Source organism: Anthonomus grandis, chromosome 15 (assembly GCF_022605725.1).
Source record: "Anthonomus grandis grandis chromosome 15, icAntGran1.3, whole genome shotgun sequence".
NCBI lineage: Eukaryota > Metazoa > Arthropoda > Insecta > Coleoptera > Curculionidae > Anthonomus > Anthonomus grandis.
This window is the reverse complement of record NC_065560.1, coordinates 10,336,137-10,356,210: the sequence shown is the minus strand read 5'-3', so window position 1 is coordinate 10,356,210 and position 20,074 is coordinate 10,336,137. Positions and strand designations below refer to the sequence as shown.

The following is a 20,074-nucleotide window of genomic DNA, read 5'->3' as shown; positions in this document are numbered from 1 at the left end:
CATGGGGAATAGCAAGTGCGCTTGAAAGCAAGATTGCACTATTTTGGATTCCTGGAAATATTTGCGTTTGCTTTATAATGCAGATGAAAATGATATTTGATATTTTTGATAAAAGGAAGAAGTGAATATTATATTGTAATTTATTTCTCTAATTTTACAAATATTGCTAGGGTAGGCAATGCCTTTTTGCCTACATTGTTTGCACGCCACTGGTCGATTGTTAATAATCTGAGAAATAAACCCTCTAAGTCCAATACTATCTCTACCTCTCCTGAGAACCTCAACAATTATTTTGTAAATGTAGCGAAGAATCTAATGAGTACCATAGCTCCTACCCACGATCCACTTTCTTATCTTTCTAGTGCAGATGAGAATTTACACAGTTTTTTCTTTACGCCAATAGTATTTCACTCACTCCTCAACAATTTGGATTTTTAAATAACAAATGCACAAATGATGCTATGTTTTCCCTTTTTAATAATGTATACTGTAGCTTAAACAACCAACATCCAGCAATACATACAGCAATAATCTTCTGTGATTTTTCTAAAGCTTTTGATTGCGTATACCATGATATCTTAATAAAAAAGTTTCAACACTACGGGTTTAGAGGTATGCCCCTCGAATGGTCTAAGTCATATCTCAATAACAGGAGTCAGTTTGTGAGGATTGATACTACGATATCTTCTTGCAAGCCACTAGAATGTCGAGTGCCTCAAGGTTCAGTGCTTGCCCCTATTTTGTTTCTCATATTTATCAATGATATCGCTAGTCTGAATATTAAAGGAAGAACCTGCCTATTCGCGGATGATACTAGTTTTACCTGGAGCAATCCGGATATTGCCGAACTTCATAAAATTATATCAAGTAACTTAACTTCTATCAAAGCATGGTGCGACTCTAATCTTCTTTGCCTTAACATCTCCAAAACTAAATTTTTGTCCTATAAAAATAATTTGCAATCTTTTGTACTGGATAACGCAACCATTGACGAAGCCGACTCAGTGAAATTTTTGGGGCTTACTGTTGACAAGTCGTTAAAATGGGACATGCACATTAACCCTTTAACAAGAAAATTAAGCTCCGCTTGTTTTGCGCTAAGATCAATTTCCAAGGAGCTTAGCCTCTCAACCTCTATAACAGTGTATTTTTCCCTCTTTGAATCACACCTTCGTTACGCCGTTCCTTTTTGGGGTGTGTGTAGTGTCACTCAATTTGACAAAATTTTCAGACTTCAAAAGAGAGCTTTGGGTTATACACTTAGACTTAATTATAGAGCTCATTGCCAGGATTTCTTAAAAAAATTTAATATCCTAACTTTGCCGTCACTACTTATATATGAGTCCGTTTGTCTAATTCGCAAGCACGTTTCATCAAATTCAGATAGGCCATCCGATAATTATCATTTCAGAAACGCGGAGTATGATTTATATCTGCCTACTCCACATTCAGAATTGGTAAAAAACTCTATATTGTACAAAGCAAAAAAAATGCTCAATCATTTGCCATTGAACATCAAGTCCATCACATCTTTTCCTACTTTCCATAAGGCATTAAAATCATTCATACTGGAGAGAGTCTTTTACTCGGTAAACGATTTTTTTAATACTTAATTTTAACTTCACACACACAGACTGATTTATTGTTTTTATATGTACTATTTTATTGTAGTGTTTGTTTTATATGTAGTGTTTTGTTTATTTATTTATACTTTTGACCACATACAATTATTGAATTGTATAAGTTTGTATATTTGTTTTATTAGTTTTAGTTTATTTTTGTGTGTTTTGTTTGTTTTTGTGTTTTACTTTAGTTGTCAGCTTTGTCTACAAATTGTAAAATTTTTTGACAATAAAGCGATAATTCATTCATTCAGATATTATCCAATCCTGGCGCTTTTCATTGAGTTGTATTGCAAACAATATTATCCACAGTTAAATGCACCAAGTTATTTCTTAGATTATCTACAGATCTTTTTCTAAAGTTTTAATGACTTAGGTTCTCATGTGTAGATTTAATTTTTTCAATTTAATGTTGATATAGTTCTCTTAATGGTTGTTCATGTTTTTGTTTAAAAATTGTTAGTTCTTTATTATAACTTTCCTCTATTTCCTTATTCCACTCATTTGATTTTTCTGCCTTTATATTTTAAGTTTTGACAATGTGATGAACCTCTTTAGGAGAAATTGAATCTCTCTGGAAATAAAAATTTGGATTGGTACCCACTTAAATTCAAGGCGTTTTTTTAGCCCCATTACTTCTGATTTACAGAAACATATTGGTTGCCGTTAAACAGTTCAAGATTTTGTGCCGTTTTGATGACTTAAATAATAAATTATTGAAACATTTTTTAGGTGGCTCAATATTCTCTTACGCCCAAAATATTTACAAACAATTATGTTCTCTCAATTTGTCAAGAAAATTAGAGCTAAACGCCCGCTTCAGGCATATTTTTGACATGTTAGTGATCCTTCCCTTAATGCCAGTGAATTCGGTCAAGGATGCCTTAAGCTATATCCAAAATGAAGCGAACAAGTTGCAGTTTCCTGAAAAACAAATCGATGATTTATTCACTCACGTCAAACAAGAGTGGATCGAGAAAGTTAGCATTGAGTTGTTTAGTATTCATCGGTAAATACATTTCGTTTAACATAAGACTAATTTATTAAAACTGATTTTTTAGCTTAGAGCATCGAATAAGCGAAAACGTAGTTCCAACATTTAAGAAACTCCGAGATTTTTTAGTTCAAACGATAAATGTCACAAAAAACAAATCGATTACTATTGATTTGGTTATTTCAAAACTGATGGAACTAGATAAACATTATTCAGTACCTGTTAGTGGACATAATGTTGAATATAGAACGTGTAACGCACAGAGAAAACTGATTTTAAGAGTTTGGGATTTTCTCGACTCTAATCCCGAGATTAATGTAGACCAGTTATTTAAACATTTATCGAGTTTTGTAAAGAATTTGGAGAATCAGGTAAATATTGCAATTTGAAAAACAAAAAGTAATTTATTTACGAGATCATGTTTTTTTATTTATACGTGATCATGCGTTTTAGTTATGGATTTGGGGCTTGTATAGATTTGACGGTCAATGCAACGAAATGTTAATCGATCGCAGGAATTTTATAATGGATACAGATGCAAATGAACCAGTGGAAAATGAACAAATTATTAAAGAGGTATGATCTTTATTTTAATGAGAGTCTAATTGAATTAAGCCTAAATGGAAATGTATTTTGAGGGCAATTTTCTCTAAAAATATAAATAATATTTCCACAGTAAAAACTTCGTTAAAAATACTTACGTTCAAAATATTAAAAAATTATTATCTTGGCAAAAATTGATTCATAGTCTTAATCTTGTGAGTGAGTTCTTTGATATTATATATCAGCGAGATAAAACGACCCATGGAAGTTGGGAAAAAGGAACATCACAGAAGAAATTTCCAGATCAGGAATTGCAGAATATGCTTGGTGCAACGGCCACAACATACATTTGGCAGAAGCAAACATTCTATGTAAGGAACAACTTTGGAAAAAAAAATTCTTGACTCAATGTACATCGCGCTAAATCAAGCAATCTTGAGCCAGCCCAGTGTCGAAATTCCCAACATCTGGAGGTCTCTACTGTCAGGACTCTGAACATTCACAAACAAGTTCCACATGGCTATGCACATCATTAGTACCGGGTGTACAACTAAGATAGGTCGCCAGCCATATCTCAGTAACTAGTCATCCAACAGCGTAGAAAAAATATTTCTTATAAAAGCGGGAAAGAGAAATCGCTGGAAATTATTTACAAATTTGTACGATCACCGCTAGGGGGCGTAATACATCATTAATAGAAAAAGTTGGTTTTATTAAAAATATTCAAAGTGAATCCTAGAGAAGAATTATGCCATTTTGAAGTATGATAAATTCTACAAATTTCTTATTTGAAACTTTTTTTTCTAATTTGTTAAATAATTGGTGGGGGAAGGGTTCAATATGTTTGTCTAAGCTTGCTTTTGTTTTAAAGGGTAACTATTAGGCTTTTATGTGGTATGATTACTTACCCGACTTACTTGTTTTGTTGAGCGCTAGGGGGCGGTTTGTGTTAATTTGGAATTTTTCAGTGATTTTTTTGAAAATATTAAATGCAACGATTTATTTTTTTTTTAATTTAGGCTGAAAGAGCATGAAAAAACATAAAAACTGGCGCAAACCGCAACTCGATATCTTATTTTATTCCGAAATTAATAATTAAAATGTTTTTGAACAATAAAAATAAAACTACAGAACTCAAATTTTTGTAATAAGTAAATTGTTTTATATTTTTAATAGTGTGCTAGATGCTTAAACTATTTTCCTTCATTTTCAATACACAGTCGAAGTCGTTGTGTCGTTGACAGAACCGCTATCTGGATGTCTGCTGTGGATAAGGAATTTATTGCCTTGCGAATTCGGTCCTGCATGTCGTTCTCGTGTTTTGGGTGGGGTGGCAAAAACTAATTCTTTAATCCTTCCCCACAGATAAAAATCTAGGACAGTCGGATCTGGGGATCGAGTAGGTTAAGGAAATATACTTCCTCTTCCTATCCACAAACGATACTGCCTGGTTAAGTATTGACGAACCTGAACTGCAAAATGTGCAGGGAAACCATGTTGGAAAATTATTTACCCTCTTATTTCCAAATCGACATCTTCCATTAACCCCGGGAGATTATTTTGCAAAAAAATTAAATACACATTACCAGAAAGTGTTTGATTGAAAAAGAAAGGATCAATAATTTTTCCGCCAATGATACCGCGCCACACATTTACAATCCATCCGCCTTGGTGTTAAGTCTCCCGGATCCAACAGGGATTTTCTTCTGTCCAATTATGCAGATTACGCAGGTTTACACCACCATTGTTTCGGGATCATGTCACTCATATTATAAATTATTGTTTGGAGGTAGGGTATTTTCCCAGGGCCTGGCGTGAGTCAGTGCTATGTCCGATTCCCAAATCCTCCAGTCCTGAAAGTGTTCAAGATTTGCGTCCGATAAGTTTGCTTCCCGTAATCTCCAAAGTTCTCGAAAGAATAGTCTATATGCAGCTGTCATAATTTTTAATGTCAAATAATATCTGCTCTTCCCATCAGTCTGGTTTTAGGAAACATCATAGTACAGCTAGTTCACTTCTAAACGTCACCGATAATATCATGCGAGCTCTTGGCAAAAAGATTTCAGCCATTATGATAGCTCTTGATTTCTCGAAAGCATTTGATGTCATCGATCATGATTTGCTTGTAGCGAAACTGAAATATTATGGCTGTAGTGAGGTTGTTTTGTCGTTTAATAAAACTTACTTGTGGCGTAGAACCCAGAAAGTGAGGGTGAATGATCAATATTCTGCTTTGAAAAATATTATTTCTGGTGTCCCACAAGGGTCGATCCTAGGCCCATTATTATTTCTTATACAGATCGTGTTTTCGTTCGCTACTTATAGGAAACTGCATAGAGGCGAAATTTTGCAACGTCGCGCGTGTACGAGTGCCTGCGATAGAGCACCGCCCCGGTCGGCCCGAGGACGGGATTAGTAAATATCTGACTTTCGTGGGAGCTGCGTTTCAATTTTATTTCGCAACTCTAAATTTGTTGGCCTACTAAATTCATGCTTGTAAATGGTCTGCTTAAGGTAACTCCACAGATAAAAGTCATTTGGAGACAAATCTGGAGATTTAGGAGGCCATTTAATATCGCCAGTCCCACTAATAAGGCGGTTAGGAAAAGTATTTGTTAAAAATTCTTTTACAACCATTCAATTTCTGAGGATATTGGGTACGAAACTAAAAACTTCTGTGCTCGTTTTCTTGAGACCAATAACGAACAATGGAAGGATTGTGTTTGCCATGTAATGGAAAAGAAGATTCATCAGAAAACAAAATATTTTTTAAAAAATATTTGTTTTCATTTGCTTTTTCCATCATGGTTTCACAAAATTCCATTTACGTGTTTCACGAAATATTTCCTGAGTTTTTGAATACTTGAAACATTTGTACGTATATTTTTTCCAGATACGAGCAACGAGTTTTATTGCTCACTCCCAGTTCCTCTCCAACACTTCTAGTGGACCGTGTCGAATCAAGTTCTAGGGTACTGCAAACCATTTCTTCCCGCCGTTCTAATATGTCCTAGACCACTTCAACAGGTGGTTCTTGACGTTTTGTGTGGCATTTTTTACAATCCTGAAGACAAAAAGATGTCTCAAAATTTGTAACCACATTTAAAACCGTCTTTGCACAAGGAATCGGTCTATTCTCAAATGTCACTGAAAACAAATCTCTACATTGTACTGCCGAATTGGCTTCATAAAACCATTTAATTAGTTGAACTCTTTCGGAAGGGGTATAAACAGCCATAGTGAAAAAAACACGAAAATAACGCTCAAAAATTATTAATGCAACGTGCAGTAAGGCCGTCGTCCCACCAAAGATACGCGACGGCGACGCGAAGGCGATACGATTTCGCCTGGACACATTCAGACGACATGCAGTTGCTCCACCAAAGATACGCGTTTCGTGTTTCCTACGTTAAGTTGTTCAGTTTAGTTCAAAATGTCATCGAGTGAAGACGAGGATGTGGTTGCAATGTATTGGTATTTGCGGAATAGAAAAAAAAATAAAAAGGCAAAAAAAAAGAAAATAGTGGGTGCATACTTTTATTGAGAAAAATTTAAAAAAAAATGTTTGTTGCTGCTAAGAAGCTGCACAGATATCCATTAAATTCCAGTTCAGCATTTCGTTGTGCCATAATAAACAAAAAAAAAACTTCGATAAATGAAAAAAAAAACGCCAACACACAGCTTGAATGTTGCTTCGCAACTGACACGTCCAGTCTCCCGGCAACACGAAGGCGACACGCATTTGGATGTGTCTTCGGCGCAGCGTTGGTGGGAACAAAATGATTTTAAAACATGGGTTCGACACGAAAGATACACGCTGGCGACATCGCGGAGATGTGGCGTCGCTGTCGTGTATCTTTGGTGGGACGACGGCCTAACACAGCAAAGTGAGGTCTGCTGACTCCCGGTTCAAAAAATAAAAACGAAAAATTCCGCCGCCCGCAAGCCGCAATTGCAGCGGTGGTGTTGCCATTATTTTGGGTAATACGTAGCTCACGATAACACGATCTGTATATACTACAGATTTACCCGGTCTAGTTGAAGATTCTGAAATACATCAGTATGCTGATGACACTCAATACATACATTATTTTGACTCTGCTAATTTTGATAAGGTGCCTGATACTATTAACGCTGATCTGAGCGTAATAAATCAATTTTCAAAAGAGTATAACCTTGTCATTAATCCTAATAAAACAAAAATGGTTTTGTTTTCAAACCGAGGATCACATAAAAATATGGAAACTGTTCACATTCAATTAGATAACGAAACTATTTTGTACTCTGATACTGTGAAAGTTCTGGGACCTAAAATAGACAATTCTTTAAGATTTAAGGAACATGTTAATACCCTTCTGCAGAGGTGTTATTTACGCATGCGTATGCTTTATGCCAATAAACACATTTTAAATTTTAAAACTAGGAAAAAACTCGTAGTGGCTCTTGTTTTATCCATTTTAAATTACTGCCTTATAGTTTATTATCCTTGCTTAGACCAAATAAATCGTTAACGCCTGCAGAGCGTGCAGAATAGTTGCTGTAGATGTATTTTTAACCTCGGAAAGTTTGATCATGTATCAGACTCTATATTTCAGTTGAGGTGGTTAACGCTACCTTACCTATTCAAATTCTTCACTTCTACTTTTCTTTATCGATTATATGTTAGTCAAAGTCCTCAATATCTTTTTGAAAAGTTAATACCAAGAAACCAGGTTCATACTCGAAATATTAGATACAATATCTTGACCATGCCGCACCATTCCACGGCTCTGTTCGAGCGATCTTTTACTTATAATGCCGTTAAGTTCTTTAATACTTATAAACCAATATTTAATACTTCGTTAAATGTGTATAGGAAATATTATAAACTTTTGTTTTTAAATCAATCCAAAATATAGTCTAGTTTTCTGGAAGATTATTATTATATTATGGATGAAGTCTAAGTAAAAAACAAATATAAGATATTAGGGTGCTTATTAGTGTTTTAACAAATAAAAATAGGTACCTGTGCTCTTTCAGAATATTTTCTACTGTACGGAGGGATATTCCCAACTTCCTAGAAATATTTCGGACGCATATGTGAGGGTTTATTTAAATATAGGCCAAAACATTTATAACGTTTGCCTCTATTCGTCCTCGATGTATATTGCCGCGAATACTTCCAGTATTTCTTAACCTGGTAGCTATACCGGTAAAGACTATGATTATAGTGTCTTTGGGCATACGAAGTTTGTCCGGAAAGTACGTATAAAATGTTCGTGGCGTCGTATCTACGCGTAGGGGATGGGCGGCCCGGCGGTTTCCTCTCTTTATACCATCCATTGAACGCTCAGTTCCAGCCAGAGCGCTCTGCGAGTTATAGCGAATTTACGTTTACACGTTTAAAGTAATCCTTTTTCCACCTGCCGTCGGCATGGAGCTCTCTCTGATTGAGGAACAGCGAATTAACATCAAGTTTGTTGCAAAGCTAGGCAAGACTGGTCGTGAAATTTTCGAGTGTTTGAAACAAGTTTACGGAGACAATTCTCTAAGGGAACCAACTGTCAACAAGTGGTTGAAAAGGTTTCGGGAAGGCCGAGAACCAACGGTCAAGATGCCCCTCCACATCGACTTCTGAGGAAAACGTTGAACGAATTCTTGGTTGTATCCTTAATGACCGTCGATTGACGGTTAGGATGATAGCTGAGAAACTGTCAATACCTAAAACAATCGTCCACGAAATTCTGACAGGATCAGGCAAGTGGATCTTTTATCACGACAACGCGCCTGCACACACATCTCTCGTTGTGCGTGAGTTTTTGGCTAGGAGCTCAATCATTGTGACAGAACACCCGCCTTATTCACCCGATTTACCCCCTTGTGACTTTTTTCTGTTCCCCCAAATGCAAAATGGTGCTTCGGGGGCGGCACTTGGGTGATGTGGAAGCCATCAAGTCCGAAACGACACGGCAATTGAAGAGCCTAACACCTGAAGACTTCCAGCGATCATACCAACAGTGGAAACAGCGTTGGCAAAAGTGCATCTTGTCTCAGGGGGAGTAATTTGAAGGAGACCATATTGAAATTTCTGAATAATTGTATTTTCCACTTTTATACGTATTTTCCGGACAAACCTCGTATATACGGGCTGCAATGCGTGCATTTTGCATTAACTCAAAATACACTGCTAGCATATCAAAAGATATGTCGTTTGGAATTACGTTTAGCATTATTAAAAACTTAAATGATTTCAAAAACTGTTTTCGACATTACATTTGACAGCGATCATAAACGTTTTATTGGCCCCGAAAATATTTATCAGTTTTCATTTGTTTACAAAGCTTACTACTAACCCGCGACGCAATAATGCCAGCGCGGCCACGGATTTCATTGTTCAGAAATATTTTAATTGATTATTTCTGAATAAAATAAGATATCGAGTTGCGAAAAAAATTACATTAAACGAAAATTAAATATTTGCCAGAAAATCGCTAAAAAAATCCAATTTAACACAAACGGCCCTCTAATGCTCAACGAAACAACCAAGTCGGCTAAGTAATTATACCACATATAATTACACATATAATACCACATATAATAACACCTAATAATTACCGTTTAAAACAAAAGTAAGCTGGTAATTCGTTGGACCAATCAAAAGTTATTAAAAATTTTAGAATATTCAACCCTTCCCCCACCTATCATTTGACATATAAAAAAAAAGTGTGAAATAAAAAATGTTTAGAATTATATCATACTTTAAAATGACATTAGTCTTCTCTAGGATTCACTTTGAACATTTTCAATAAAACCAATTTTTTCTATTTCAATGTTGTATTATGCCCCTAGCGGTCATCGTACGAACTTGTAAATAATTTCCAGCAATTTCTCTTTGTTGTTTTTATAGGAAATATTTTTTTTCCCTACGCTATGTGATGACTAGTTACTGAGATATGGCGACGACCTCTCTTAGTTATACACCTGGTATATAAGCCCGTAGAATAGTAGTTGTTGTTACTATTACTAGTAGTTTAACACTTGATAACGGTTGGAGATACACACCCAGTGGCGTAACAACGGTGAAATTTGCTGTGTTCGAAAAATCGTACGGGACCCCCTACACTAACGGGGACCCCCTCCGCCCCCTTTTTTGTCGGTCCTTGCATATCATAATTCATCATTTTTATATGGGCCCCATATATTCTATAAAAACTCTATACTTAAAAACATTAGAAAATATTTTTATAGTTTACGGTCGAAACAAAAATTTTGCGAAAAAAATTTTGATAATCTTGCAAACATTAATATTATAAAGTATTTGGGGGCCCCCTGCAACTTTACAGGACAGATTTTTCAGGTAATAACTAATTAAATGTTAGGAAAAAATTTAAATTTAAATAGCCGAAAGTTCTTTAAAAATCTTTTCGATATCAGTCAGCAGTAGTAGGCGGAGCGAGGGGGCCCGTGTTCGATGGAACACAGTGGAACACCGGTAGTTACGCCACTGTACATACCAACTGAAACTGATCGAAGATTTAGTTATTACTATTCTAATTAGCTATCTACAGTCAGTCAAAATGAAAATCGTACACCTAAGTTTTCTTTTACATTCTGTACAAATAACGTGCAAAATATTTCCAACTATATATATCTGCAATCAGCATAAAATATTAAAGTTGTTGAGCAAAAATATGCAAAGAATGCATGCTGAGCATAAAAAAGTATAAGAGATAAGAAAATGTTATGGTCAAAATGAAACCCGTACATCATATTTACTTTACAATAACATTAATATTATTTATAGTTAGCATTTGGTATTAAGAGCATCTGTTACTTTTAACACTCCTGTGTAATTTTTAATTGAGTTTAATTAATTTTTTGTCCTTCTTTTACCATATGGGGCGTCAGCGTGGACAAACAAGCGTTGTAGAACGCAAATTAATTATACAACATTGGAAAGATGGAAAATCATTGCGACAAATTTCCAAAATGGTTTGTAGGCCGCACTCTACCGAGCAAGGAGTTGTGGATCGTTATAAAAGTGAAAGTAGAATATCAAATAAAGTAAGGAAAAGCCCTCGAAAAATGTTTAATTCGTACGACGAACTTTGGAGCCTCAGGAAAGTTGCGGAAAACCCAAAAATATCTGCACCGAAGTTGGCAAAAGAAATTGAGAAATATTTACGAAAAACACTTAATCCTCAAACAAAAAAGTCAGAAATTTTCTAAAAAAAAATAATATTCATAGTAGAGTGGCTCGAAGAAAACCTTGGATCAGTAAGGTAAATAAAATCAAGAGGTTAAGCTTTGCTGAAGAACACAGAGACAAAGATTTTTTATTTTGGAAGGACGTAATTTTTACAGATGAGAGTAAATTTTGTATTTTCGGATCAGATGGACAACAACTGGTGTGGAGAAAGCCCAATGAATCTCTCAAAGAACAAAATCTACGAGCCACAGTAAAGCACAGAGGTGGTTCAGTGATGGTCTGGGGGTGTATGTCTGCTGCAGGTCCTGGAAATCTACATTTTATAGAGGGTATAATGGATCAGAACATGTATTTGGACATACTTAAGCAGAATTTAAAGGCAAGTGCCCGAAAATTCCGAATTGACAAAAAAATTAAATTCTACCAGGACAATGATCCAAAGCGTAAGGCACAGAATAAGAAAGTAAACAATTGGTTGCTCCATAACTGTCCAAAAGTACTTGAACTCCACCGCAAAGTCCAGATATTAATGTCATTGAAAACTTATGCTCTTGTTTGAAAGTTGCTATAAGAAACCCTGAAATTTCAAACAAAAAGCAATTAAAAGTAGTGATTCAAGAAGAATGGTCTAAAATATCACCCGAATATTGTGAAAAATTGGTGCGATCAATGCCCAATCGTCTGGCAGATGTTATAAAAAATAAAGGACTACCAACAAAATATTAATCTCTCTTTTTTATGTTTTTTTCCTGTATATTTTTAATGGTGTACGAGTTTCATTTTGAGTTGTAAAATCGAATGTAAATTTAATTTTCTCATTTTTCTTAATACTTCTTTTTGTGAAAAAATATTTTTACTTTTATTTTGTCGTTCAAAGGCCATCATATAAAATGTATATATTTTTTTTTTATGTAAGTAAAAAATATATTTTTGTAAACAAATAAATAAAATGTAAGGGGCGTACGACTTTCATTTTGACTGACTGTACTTCAGTTCTAATAAGTTTTTAATTAATATATTCTTAGGCACAATTTATAACCCTACTTGCTTAACTAAACCCTAATTCGTTAAATTTTCCCACTAGGCGAACCCCAAAACAGATATTAAAGTTGAAGGTTCTCAAGAGGGTCTTGAAGGAGGGCAAGAAACTACAGACACCGTCGAAGAATACTATTTAGATGATGGCGGAGAAATAAGAAAAATCAGCGCTGATAAGTCAAACTCGCAACTTTTGACCGAGTTTACCGAAGAAATGGAATACGTAATTAATAGCTATATTTTTTCAATTTTTATTATTTAAATTAATTTACCACATTAGGATATCGAAGACAGTTTAAAAGTAGAAGACCTTGAGGAGGGTGCCGATGTCGTTGAATTATTTGAGGATTCTAATGGTGAATGTTACATTATTGAAAATGGGGAGAAGAAGATGGTATCGCAAGTGGAAGGGGACGACGCCATTTCGTTTATGTATCAGTAATTAATTTTATTATGTTATAAGATTTAAAAAGTATTTTTTGTGAAATAGTTTGTTCTTGTATAAACTAGTATAAAAATTGTAAATAGTTATTTTAGGTTTTTATAATAAATCGAATGGGTTATATAATAAGGTTTTAAAAAATAATACTTTAATTGCGTACTTTAATTTTCCATTTTTGGTCTTTAATATTTTAGGATTTGAACAATATGCAAATCAGTACAATACAATTTTTTTTATTAGTTGGGAACTTTGAGGATAATTTTTGATATCTTGAAGCTAATATCGACGTTTAGGATAATAAAACAAGGTACGTAAATTTAGATTTTTAATGGCTTTTGAAATAACAGTAATACAGTGCAGAACAATATAATTATTAACTAATTATATAGCGTACGAGGGGAAACCGAATATTTTCAATTTCCACTCGAACACCTGTACCCATGACGTTTAAATACTAATTATAAACTAGATACAATTATTATGTACAGATAAATAACAAAACGCACTGCTTTATTTTTATTATGACAAAATTAACTTGTTTATTCTGCTAAACCATTTTAAATATCAATTGTCAAAAAAGTAAGCCAAAAGACGAAATTTCCTAAATGCACTTGTTTTTTTTTCATATTTAGTCGTACTCGCTATGGTACGTTTAATAAAAGTTGGCAAGAGAATAATATTTGGGTGCTTTAAACTTAATTAACTAAGTATCTAATTATTTGCCTTAAGTGAGTCGTGAGTACATGTCATCTAATTGCGGTTTGAAATAGGTTTTTAGTTGTGGTCGTTTACTTTTTAAAGTGGGGGTCAGAAGGCCGTTTTGCACGCTGAACGGGTCCGGGTGGAGATAGATGTCTTTAACCTAGAAAAAAAATCAATATATATTACATTACTAAAAATTAAAGTGAAGATTTCTTAATTTATTTTACTATAAATTATTTTTAAAAATTAGATATTTTAAACGATTTTCTACGCCTTATGACAAAATTACAGTCAGGGATTTGTTTTAGGGAAATTGAAAATTGTGTTAGAAATATGATGCTAGAACATAGCAAGTAAGAATTAAAGAGTTCATTGATCTAGGTATTCCGCCAGGCACTGTCTTGGGTCCACTCTGTGTACATCCTGGATAGTACTTTGGGTTGGGTTGGTTTGAACTGTCGGAAATTACTCATTCTTTTTATTTCAAAAATTCTATAAACGGGGCTGGTCCGAGAAGTACCCACCCTGATCTAACCAGATAACTGTAGTTATTTCAAAAATATCTATATATGATATTTTTGAAATAACTACAGTTATGTTAACTACAGTTATACATATGAGGGGGTCAGAAGCCAAGAGGTCCAAGTGAAATTTTAGCTAAAAAAAGTATAAAAGCTGAATGGTGAAACATTATTTTATATCATGGCAAAGAGAACTAAGTGCGTTTCAATACTAGTGCTGCTCTCTATGAACTGTTGAGAAAATCAGCAGATTCAGTCGCTTGTATTGTTAATTGGCATAGGAAACTAAGTGCGCTTGAACCCCTTTGCCACTCAAGCATCAGTCATTTAGTAGATTACGCGCGAATGGAAGGTTTAAGTTTTGCAAGTTTTTACAGTTGTTAAGTTGTTTTTAAATCAAAATGGTTACTTCTGATGAAGACTAAAATGGTAAGTTCTCAAAGTGCTATTTAATTTGTTGAAATATGTTTTCCTTGACGTTATTTTTGTTTAAATTTTAGATCCGTTTAGGGATAATTCCGATGTTGATATGGACTACGTCCCAAATCAAAATAGTTCACAGTCTTCTTCAGATTCAGAGCTTAGCATAGCAGAAAGAGAACCTCAAGAATCGCCCATACAGATCAAAGAGGTCGTGATACTCCTGGAAATAAACTAAGCGAGGACACTATCAATTTAGTGAAAGAGCATATAAATTCCTTTTCTAAGTTTATTAGCCATTATACAAGAAAGGATAACCCAAACCGTAAATATCTATTTCCAGAATTAAATATTTAAAAAATGTACAGTTTGTATAAAGACTTTTGTTTACAACGACGAACAGATCCTGTAAAAATCAGCAAATACCGTGATATTTTTAACACTCAGATCAACCTTAGTTTTCACCGGCCTTACACCGACACTTGCTCAACCTGCGATATTTTAAAAATCAAAATGTATGCCCTAGATCCAGATTCTGAAGAAAAGAGAGCCTTACTCCGCGACCACGAGATTCATTTAAGGAAACCTTAGCTAAAAAATCCCCTCAAACTCGTCGTGCCATATGTTTTGACCTGCAAAAAACTCGACCCACTCCATTTGTTAGACTTTGTCTAGCTAAGGAAAGGTACTGCACGTGTTGTTCGGCTCGGTTGCACAGTAAATTTGTTTACGCCGCTGCCAAAGCAACGGTATCGATCGCCCCGATTTGCATATAAACAGTGCCGTTGCGTTAATTCTTATATTTGTGTTCTGTGCTTTAAAATTAAAAAAAAAAAGCGCGCTACTGTCGCTAATCGCGCGTTATTAGGGGACAAAACTTGGCGCAGCTTTGAAACAGATGGTGTACCTTTCCTTAGCTAGACAAACTCTACATGCAGCAACGTGTACTATTTACGTCAACTTTGGACATACAACCTTGGAATACATGATCTAGCTACTGGTACTGGCAACATGTATATGTGGCATGAGGGAATGGCAGCGAAAGGGTCTCAGAAGGTTCTATCATGTCTAATCAAATATATTGAATGTCTGCCACCAATTATTACCCATATAGACGCTTTCAGTGACAACCGCGGCGGACAAAATAAAAATAAAAATATAGTAAAATTCTGGACCTATATTGTGCAACATACCCACATGAAAAGCGTAGATCATTAATTTCTTGTCTCGGGCCATTCGTTCATGGAGTGCGACTAGGATTTTGCCCTTATAGAAAAATCAAAAAGGAAGCTTACAAACATATTTACTCCTGATTAGATCCATTTCGTGGGAGGCGTTAGTCGCAAATTTATTGTGGTTAAAATGCACCCCCAGGACTTTAAGTCAATATCTCCAATGGATAGCTACATGAAACCAAACATTGTAGGCCTTAGTAAGATGCAACGGTTGCATTTTGAAAAAGCTGAACTTTCCAAGATGTTTTATAAAGAGGTCTACAACCAAGAAATCGCATTTAATATAATGGACCTAAAACAAAAAAATACTACTGGACGCCCAAGAAATCAGCCAACCACTGTGGCATTACCAAATTTGCATGTTACCCCACCAAAAATCAAACTGGCCAAGTATCAGAATCTCTTGCAGCTACTACCTTTTGTTCTGCCTGTTCATCATAAATTTTACAAGGATCTGTTATATGAAGGAAAAACCTCAAGGCTTCAACAACAAATTAATATCACCCAAGAAGAGTGTACAGACAGAAATTTTGAATCCAATGATGATTAATATGTTTTTCTTTATATTGAGTTCATGTTAATTTCTCCATTAGAATAAACATTTATTTATTTTGGTAAATTGTTATGTATTTTATTTTTAAGGCAAAGGGGTTTAAGTGACTGGCCTATGAGTTTTAACTCGCAAAAAAGCCTTACATAAACCAAAAAATTATGTCTAGAATTTATGAAATGCATTTTGAAACATTAAAATTACAACATTTAATAAAAACAGAAATATAAAATATCACCGAATATCTTTTAATGACCTAAAACTTTAAATCAAACATTCTCAAAACTCTTAATTCGTTACTTGGACCCCTTGGCTTCTGACCACCTCAATATATTATTATATAGTACACAAACTATAAAGCATATGTTTGAAGTTTGAAAACGCTACGTTGTTTAGTATTTCTTCAGCAGGCATCAATAAATGTTTTTAGTGAATTTGTGAAAATGGAGAAAATTGGTCATCAACAACATACAACAGGTATATGTATTAAAACTAAAATAAAAATTATAAATACAATCAAAAATTTTAAATCTGCAATTACAAACCCATATGCGTACAGACATTACAAAACAAAGTTAAAGCTTGATTGAGGAGTACTCAAATTAACAAAAGGTTTTTTTTACCTGCCCTTTAAAATGTAAAAGGCCAAGAGCCTTAATATCTGTTGGAATACAATTATAAAACTTTGTGACTAAATACCTGCTTCCGATTCTGGGCCTTTTAAGTCGGTTAAAATCTGGTACAAGATCACTACAATTTCTAGTTGGATAGTTGTGGAAGTGTTCATGGGTGTTATAGAGATTTAAGCTTTGATGGTCATGCAGCAAGCACGAGGTAGTGTCAAGATTTTAAGCCTCTTAAATAATTGCCTACAATCTTCACGATATCCCAGTCCAGTCAGGATACGAATGCATTTTGTCTGCTGCCCAAACGCCTTGTCTATATGGCAAGAGTGTCCCCATGACGAAATAGCATAAGTTAGATGAGAGTGGAAATTACTATGATATGCTGTAAGAAGGGTTTGCATAGATGTAGTGTTTGCCAAAGTTCTAAATATAGCTGCTATAAATAGCTGACTGGACAGTTTTTTTTAAAGCTTAACTAAATGCGTTCCTATGTTAATCCCGGATCGAGGTAGACACCAAGAAATTTAACTTCCTTTGCACAATTTCCGAGTTGCTAGATGAAATCCATGAAGTGCCAGGACAAAATCTTTGAATAACAAAGACTCTGGGAAGAGAGAAGGTTATTACGCGATATTTATCATCATTCCATGTTTACGCGTTTACATCATCGCCTGAGTGAAACATGCAGCTTTAAGAAACTTATGTTGAAAGCAGAAATCCTCAAACAGCTACCCTCAAACTGAAGAATAGGTACTCAATGAAATCAAGGAAAGCCCCACTACAAACACTAGAAAAATTGCTCAGACGTTACGAGTCATTGTACAGTTTGGAATATTCTTAAAAAGAATCTTTTATACCCCTATCGTATTCAGCAGGTGCAGGCACTTTTGCCATACAAATTTTTCAAAAAGAATGGTTTTGTGTTCTCTTATGCCAGAACGCTTAAAACATGATGTACCGTTTTTAAAATAATATTTTTCACCAATGAGGCTAATTTTTTTAGGGACGCAATAATGAACATCTACAACAGATCATATATGGACTGAATCAGCTTTAATGAAGGTTTGAATTAATTGGGTTGCCCTATATAAGAGTAATAACTCTTATTATAATACTTGAAACTTAAATAATGCCAAAGATAAAATGAACTCTTCTTATGGTAAATCCAAATCGTAACTTACTTGTTCAAAAGACTTAAGTCCGCTTTCTTTGCCCCAACCGATCATATCATCTAAAATCAATTGCTTAACTTCGGGATGGTTACATAGGATACTAAAAGTGCCGGGGATCCCATTTTCTTGCGCCCAGCATTTTATTACATCTACGTCCGGAACTACCACCGCTATTATACAGGACTGGAAAAAAATAGTTAGTAAGTTTATCTGCAGAGAAGTGTAATAAAACGTCATTTAATACCAAAAAAAAAATACCTACCTTTAGTGATTCTCCGTGTACAAAAACTTGAGCTACATATTGAGATCTGATATAAATATTTTCAATTTTTTCTGGTACGATGTATTCGCCCTGCGACAGTTTGAAGATGTGTTTCCTCCTGTCGATTATTTTTAATGTGCCATTCTAAAATTATATCATTAATATATTTTTTTAAATAAAATTATGGATAACTTACGGGCATCCACATTCCAATATCTCCTGTATGATGCCAACCGAGCTCGTCGACTACTTCTTCTGTTTTTTCTGGATCTTTGAAATAACCTTTGAAGACATTGGTACCTGAATGAAAGAGTTTAAACAATTAACATAATCGATTGATTTATACGTGAGCTGTTTACCTTTCACACATACTTCTCCTTGATTATTTTTCGACCAATATTCCATTTCTGGTACGTCGCATAATTTTAAACAATTACAAGCTAATGGAGGTCCTACGTGCCCCGGTACGTGGTCCCCCTGGATTGTCATTGTTACTGGAGCGCAGCATTCTGTTTGTCCATAACCTTCCACAATCTAAAATTTAAGAAAAAGGTAAAAAATAGGGTTGCGTCACTTGGGTATTATCGTTTTTTTTGACAAATAAAATATAGATTTTATAGTATTCTTGCAACGTAATCGTCTTTCATATAATTGATTTAAGACCATACAGAGAGTAATGCGAATACGCGTCGCAGCGAAAAGATCCTAGAGGAGCAAAGATTGGTACAAAGGATTCTAGTTTCAGCTCCCCTCACTAATCTTCGTTCCTTAATAGATCCAGTCTCACTAAATCGGTTACCCATTACACCGAGAAGTTAGACTTTATTTAATAGCACCAATCACCCACATGAATCTGTCGTGCAACTTCAAAATGCAACCCAATAGCTTGATTTGCCTCCTGTGCCGTTAAATGACATTTATTTTTACACTCTCATGCGAACGAAAAAAAAACTTGGCTTAACTACCGACGAAGATCTCAGATTTAGTGCACACGTTCAGAATATAAAAGATTTTGTGCGCTGAAATTATTATATAATAATCTCCACATTCTTAACTACTCGTTGAAAAAAAGTCTATGCGACACATTAGTACTCTCACATTTTAACTATGTTGACTTTATATACGGTCCATGTCTTACAGCTCTCGATAAACAGAAAATACAAAGGGTACAGAGCGCATGCTGCCAATTGATATATGGAATCAGGAAGCATGACCATATTACTCATAAAATTGTAGAATCTTACTAGCTAAAATTGGAAAGCTGTAGGAAACTACATCTTTCAAATTTTGTGCATATAACCTCCTCAATACCACTTACACCTCGAATACTCTTAAAAATAAATTTCTGCCAAGGACAAGCATGCATGGACAAAATATTAGAAACAAAAACAAATTCTCCATCCCGTTACACAAAAAACATATGTATAAAAGATCCTTTTCATATAATGCAATCACCTTATATAATTCCATACCTGATAATTTTTAAATATTTAATATTAATAAATTTAAATACAAAATGCGTTTGTTTTTATTTAATCAACAAACTCACCATGAATAAGAAAGGCGTTCTTTTTCTTATTAAAGACAAAAAGACACTTAAAATGAGCATGTTGAGGTAATGTAACATGTTTATTTCAAATGCTGCTGTTATTTGTCCAATTAAGTCGAGCTCTGATTCTACTGGAGTTTCGTAGACTAAAGACTTTACATGTCCCCCACAAGAAAAAATCGAGCGACGTTAAATCGGGTGACCTAAAAG

General features: G+C 34.6%; 2 protein-coding genes across 8 annotated transcripts in view; one reads left to right on the top strand and one right to left on the bottom strand.

Moving 5' to 3' along the window:
* Window positions 1-12,971, top strand: part of LOC126744835 (uncharacterized) — a 37,304-nt gene extending 24,333 nt beyond the window's left edge. Inside the window, exons 13-17 of the mRNA XM_050452385.1 lie at window positions 2,355-2,631; window positions 2,684-2,987; window positions 3,070-3,192; window positions 12,432-12,608; window positions 12,666-12,971. Coding sequence (XP_050308342.1) covers window positions 2,355-2,631; window positions 2,684-2,987; window positions 3,070-3,192; window positions 12,432-12,608; window positions 12,666-12,827 — 1,043 coding nt within the window. The 3' untranslated portion in view covers window positions 12,828-12,971. The remainder of the gene's footprint in view (window positions 1-2,354; window positions 2,632-2,683; window positions 2,988-3,069; window positions 3,193-12,431; window positions 12,609-12,665) is intronic.
* A 168-nt stretch (window positions 12,972-13,139) lies between these two features.
* LOC126744838 (long-chain-fatty-acid--CoA ligase 6) overlaps window positions 13,140-20,074 on the bottom strand; it is a 95,651-nt gene continuing 88,716 nt past the window's right edge. For all 7 annotated transcript variants that reach the window (XM_050452391.1, XM_050452394.1, XM_050452393.1 and 4 more), the window contains 5 exons: window positions 18,675-18,849; window positions 18,512-18,615; window positions 18,316-18,459; window positions 18,063-18,236; window positions 13,140-13,689 (listed from right to left, as the gene is read on the bottom strand). In XM_050452391.1, the coding sequence (XP_050308348.1) occupies window positions 13,552-13,689; window positions 18,063-18,236; window positions 18,316-18,459; window positions 18,512-18,615; window positions 18,675-18,849 (735 nt within the window). In that variant the 3' untranslated portion in view covers window positions 13,140-13,551. The remainder of the gene's footprint in view (window positions 13,690-18,062; window positions 18,237-18,315; window positions 18,460-18,511; window positions 18,616-18,674; window positions 18,850-20,074) is intronic.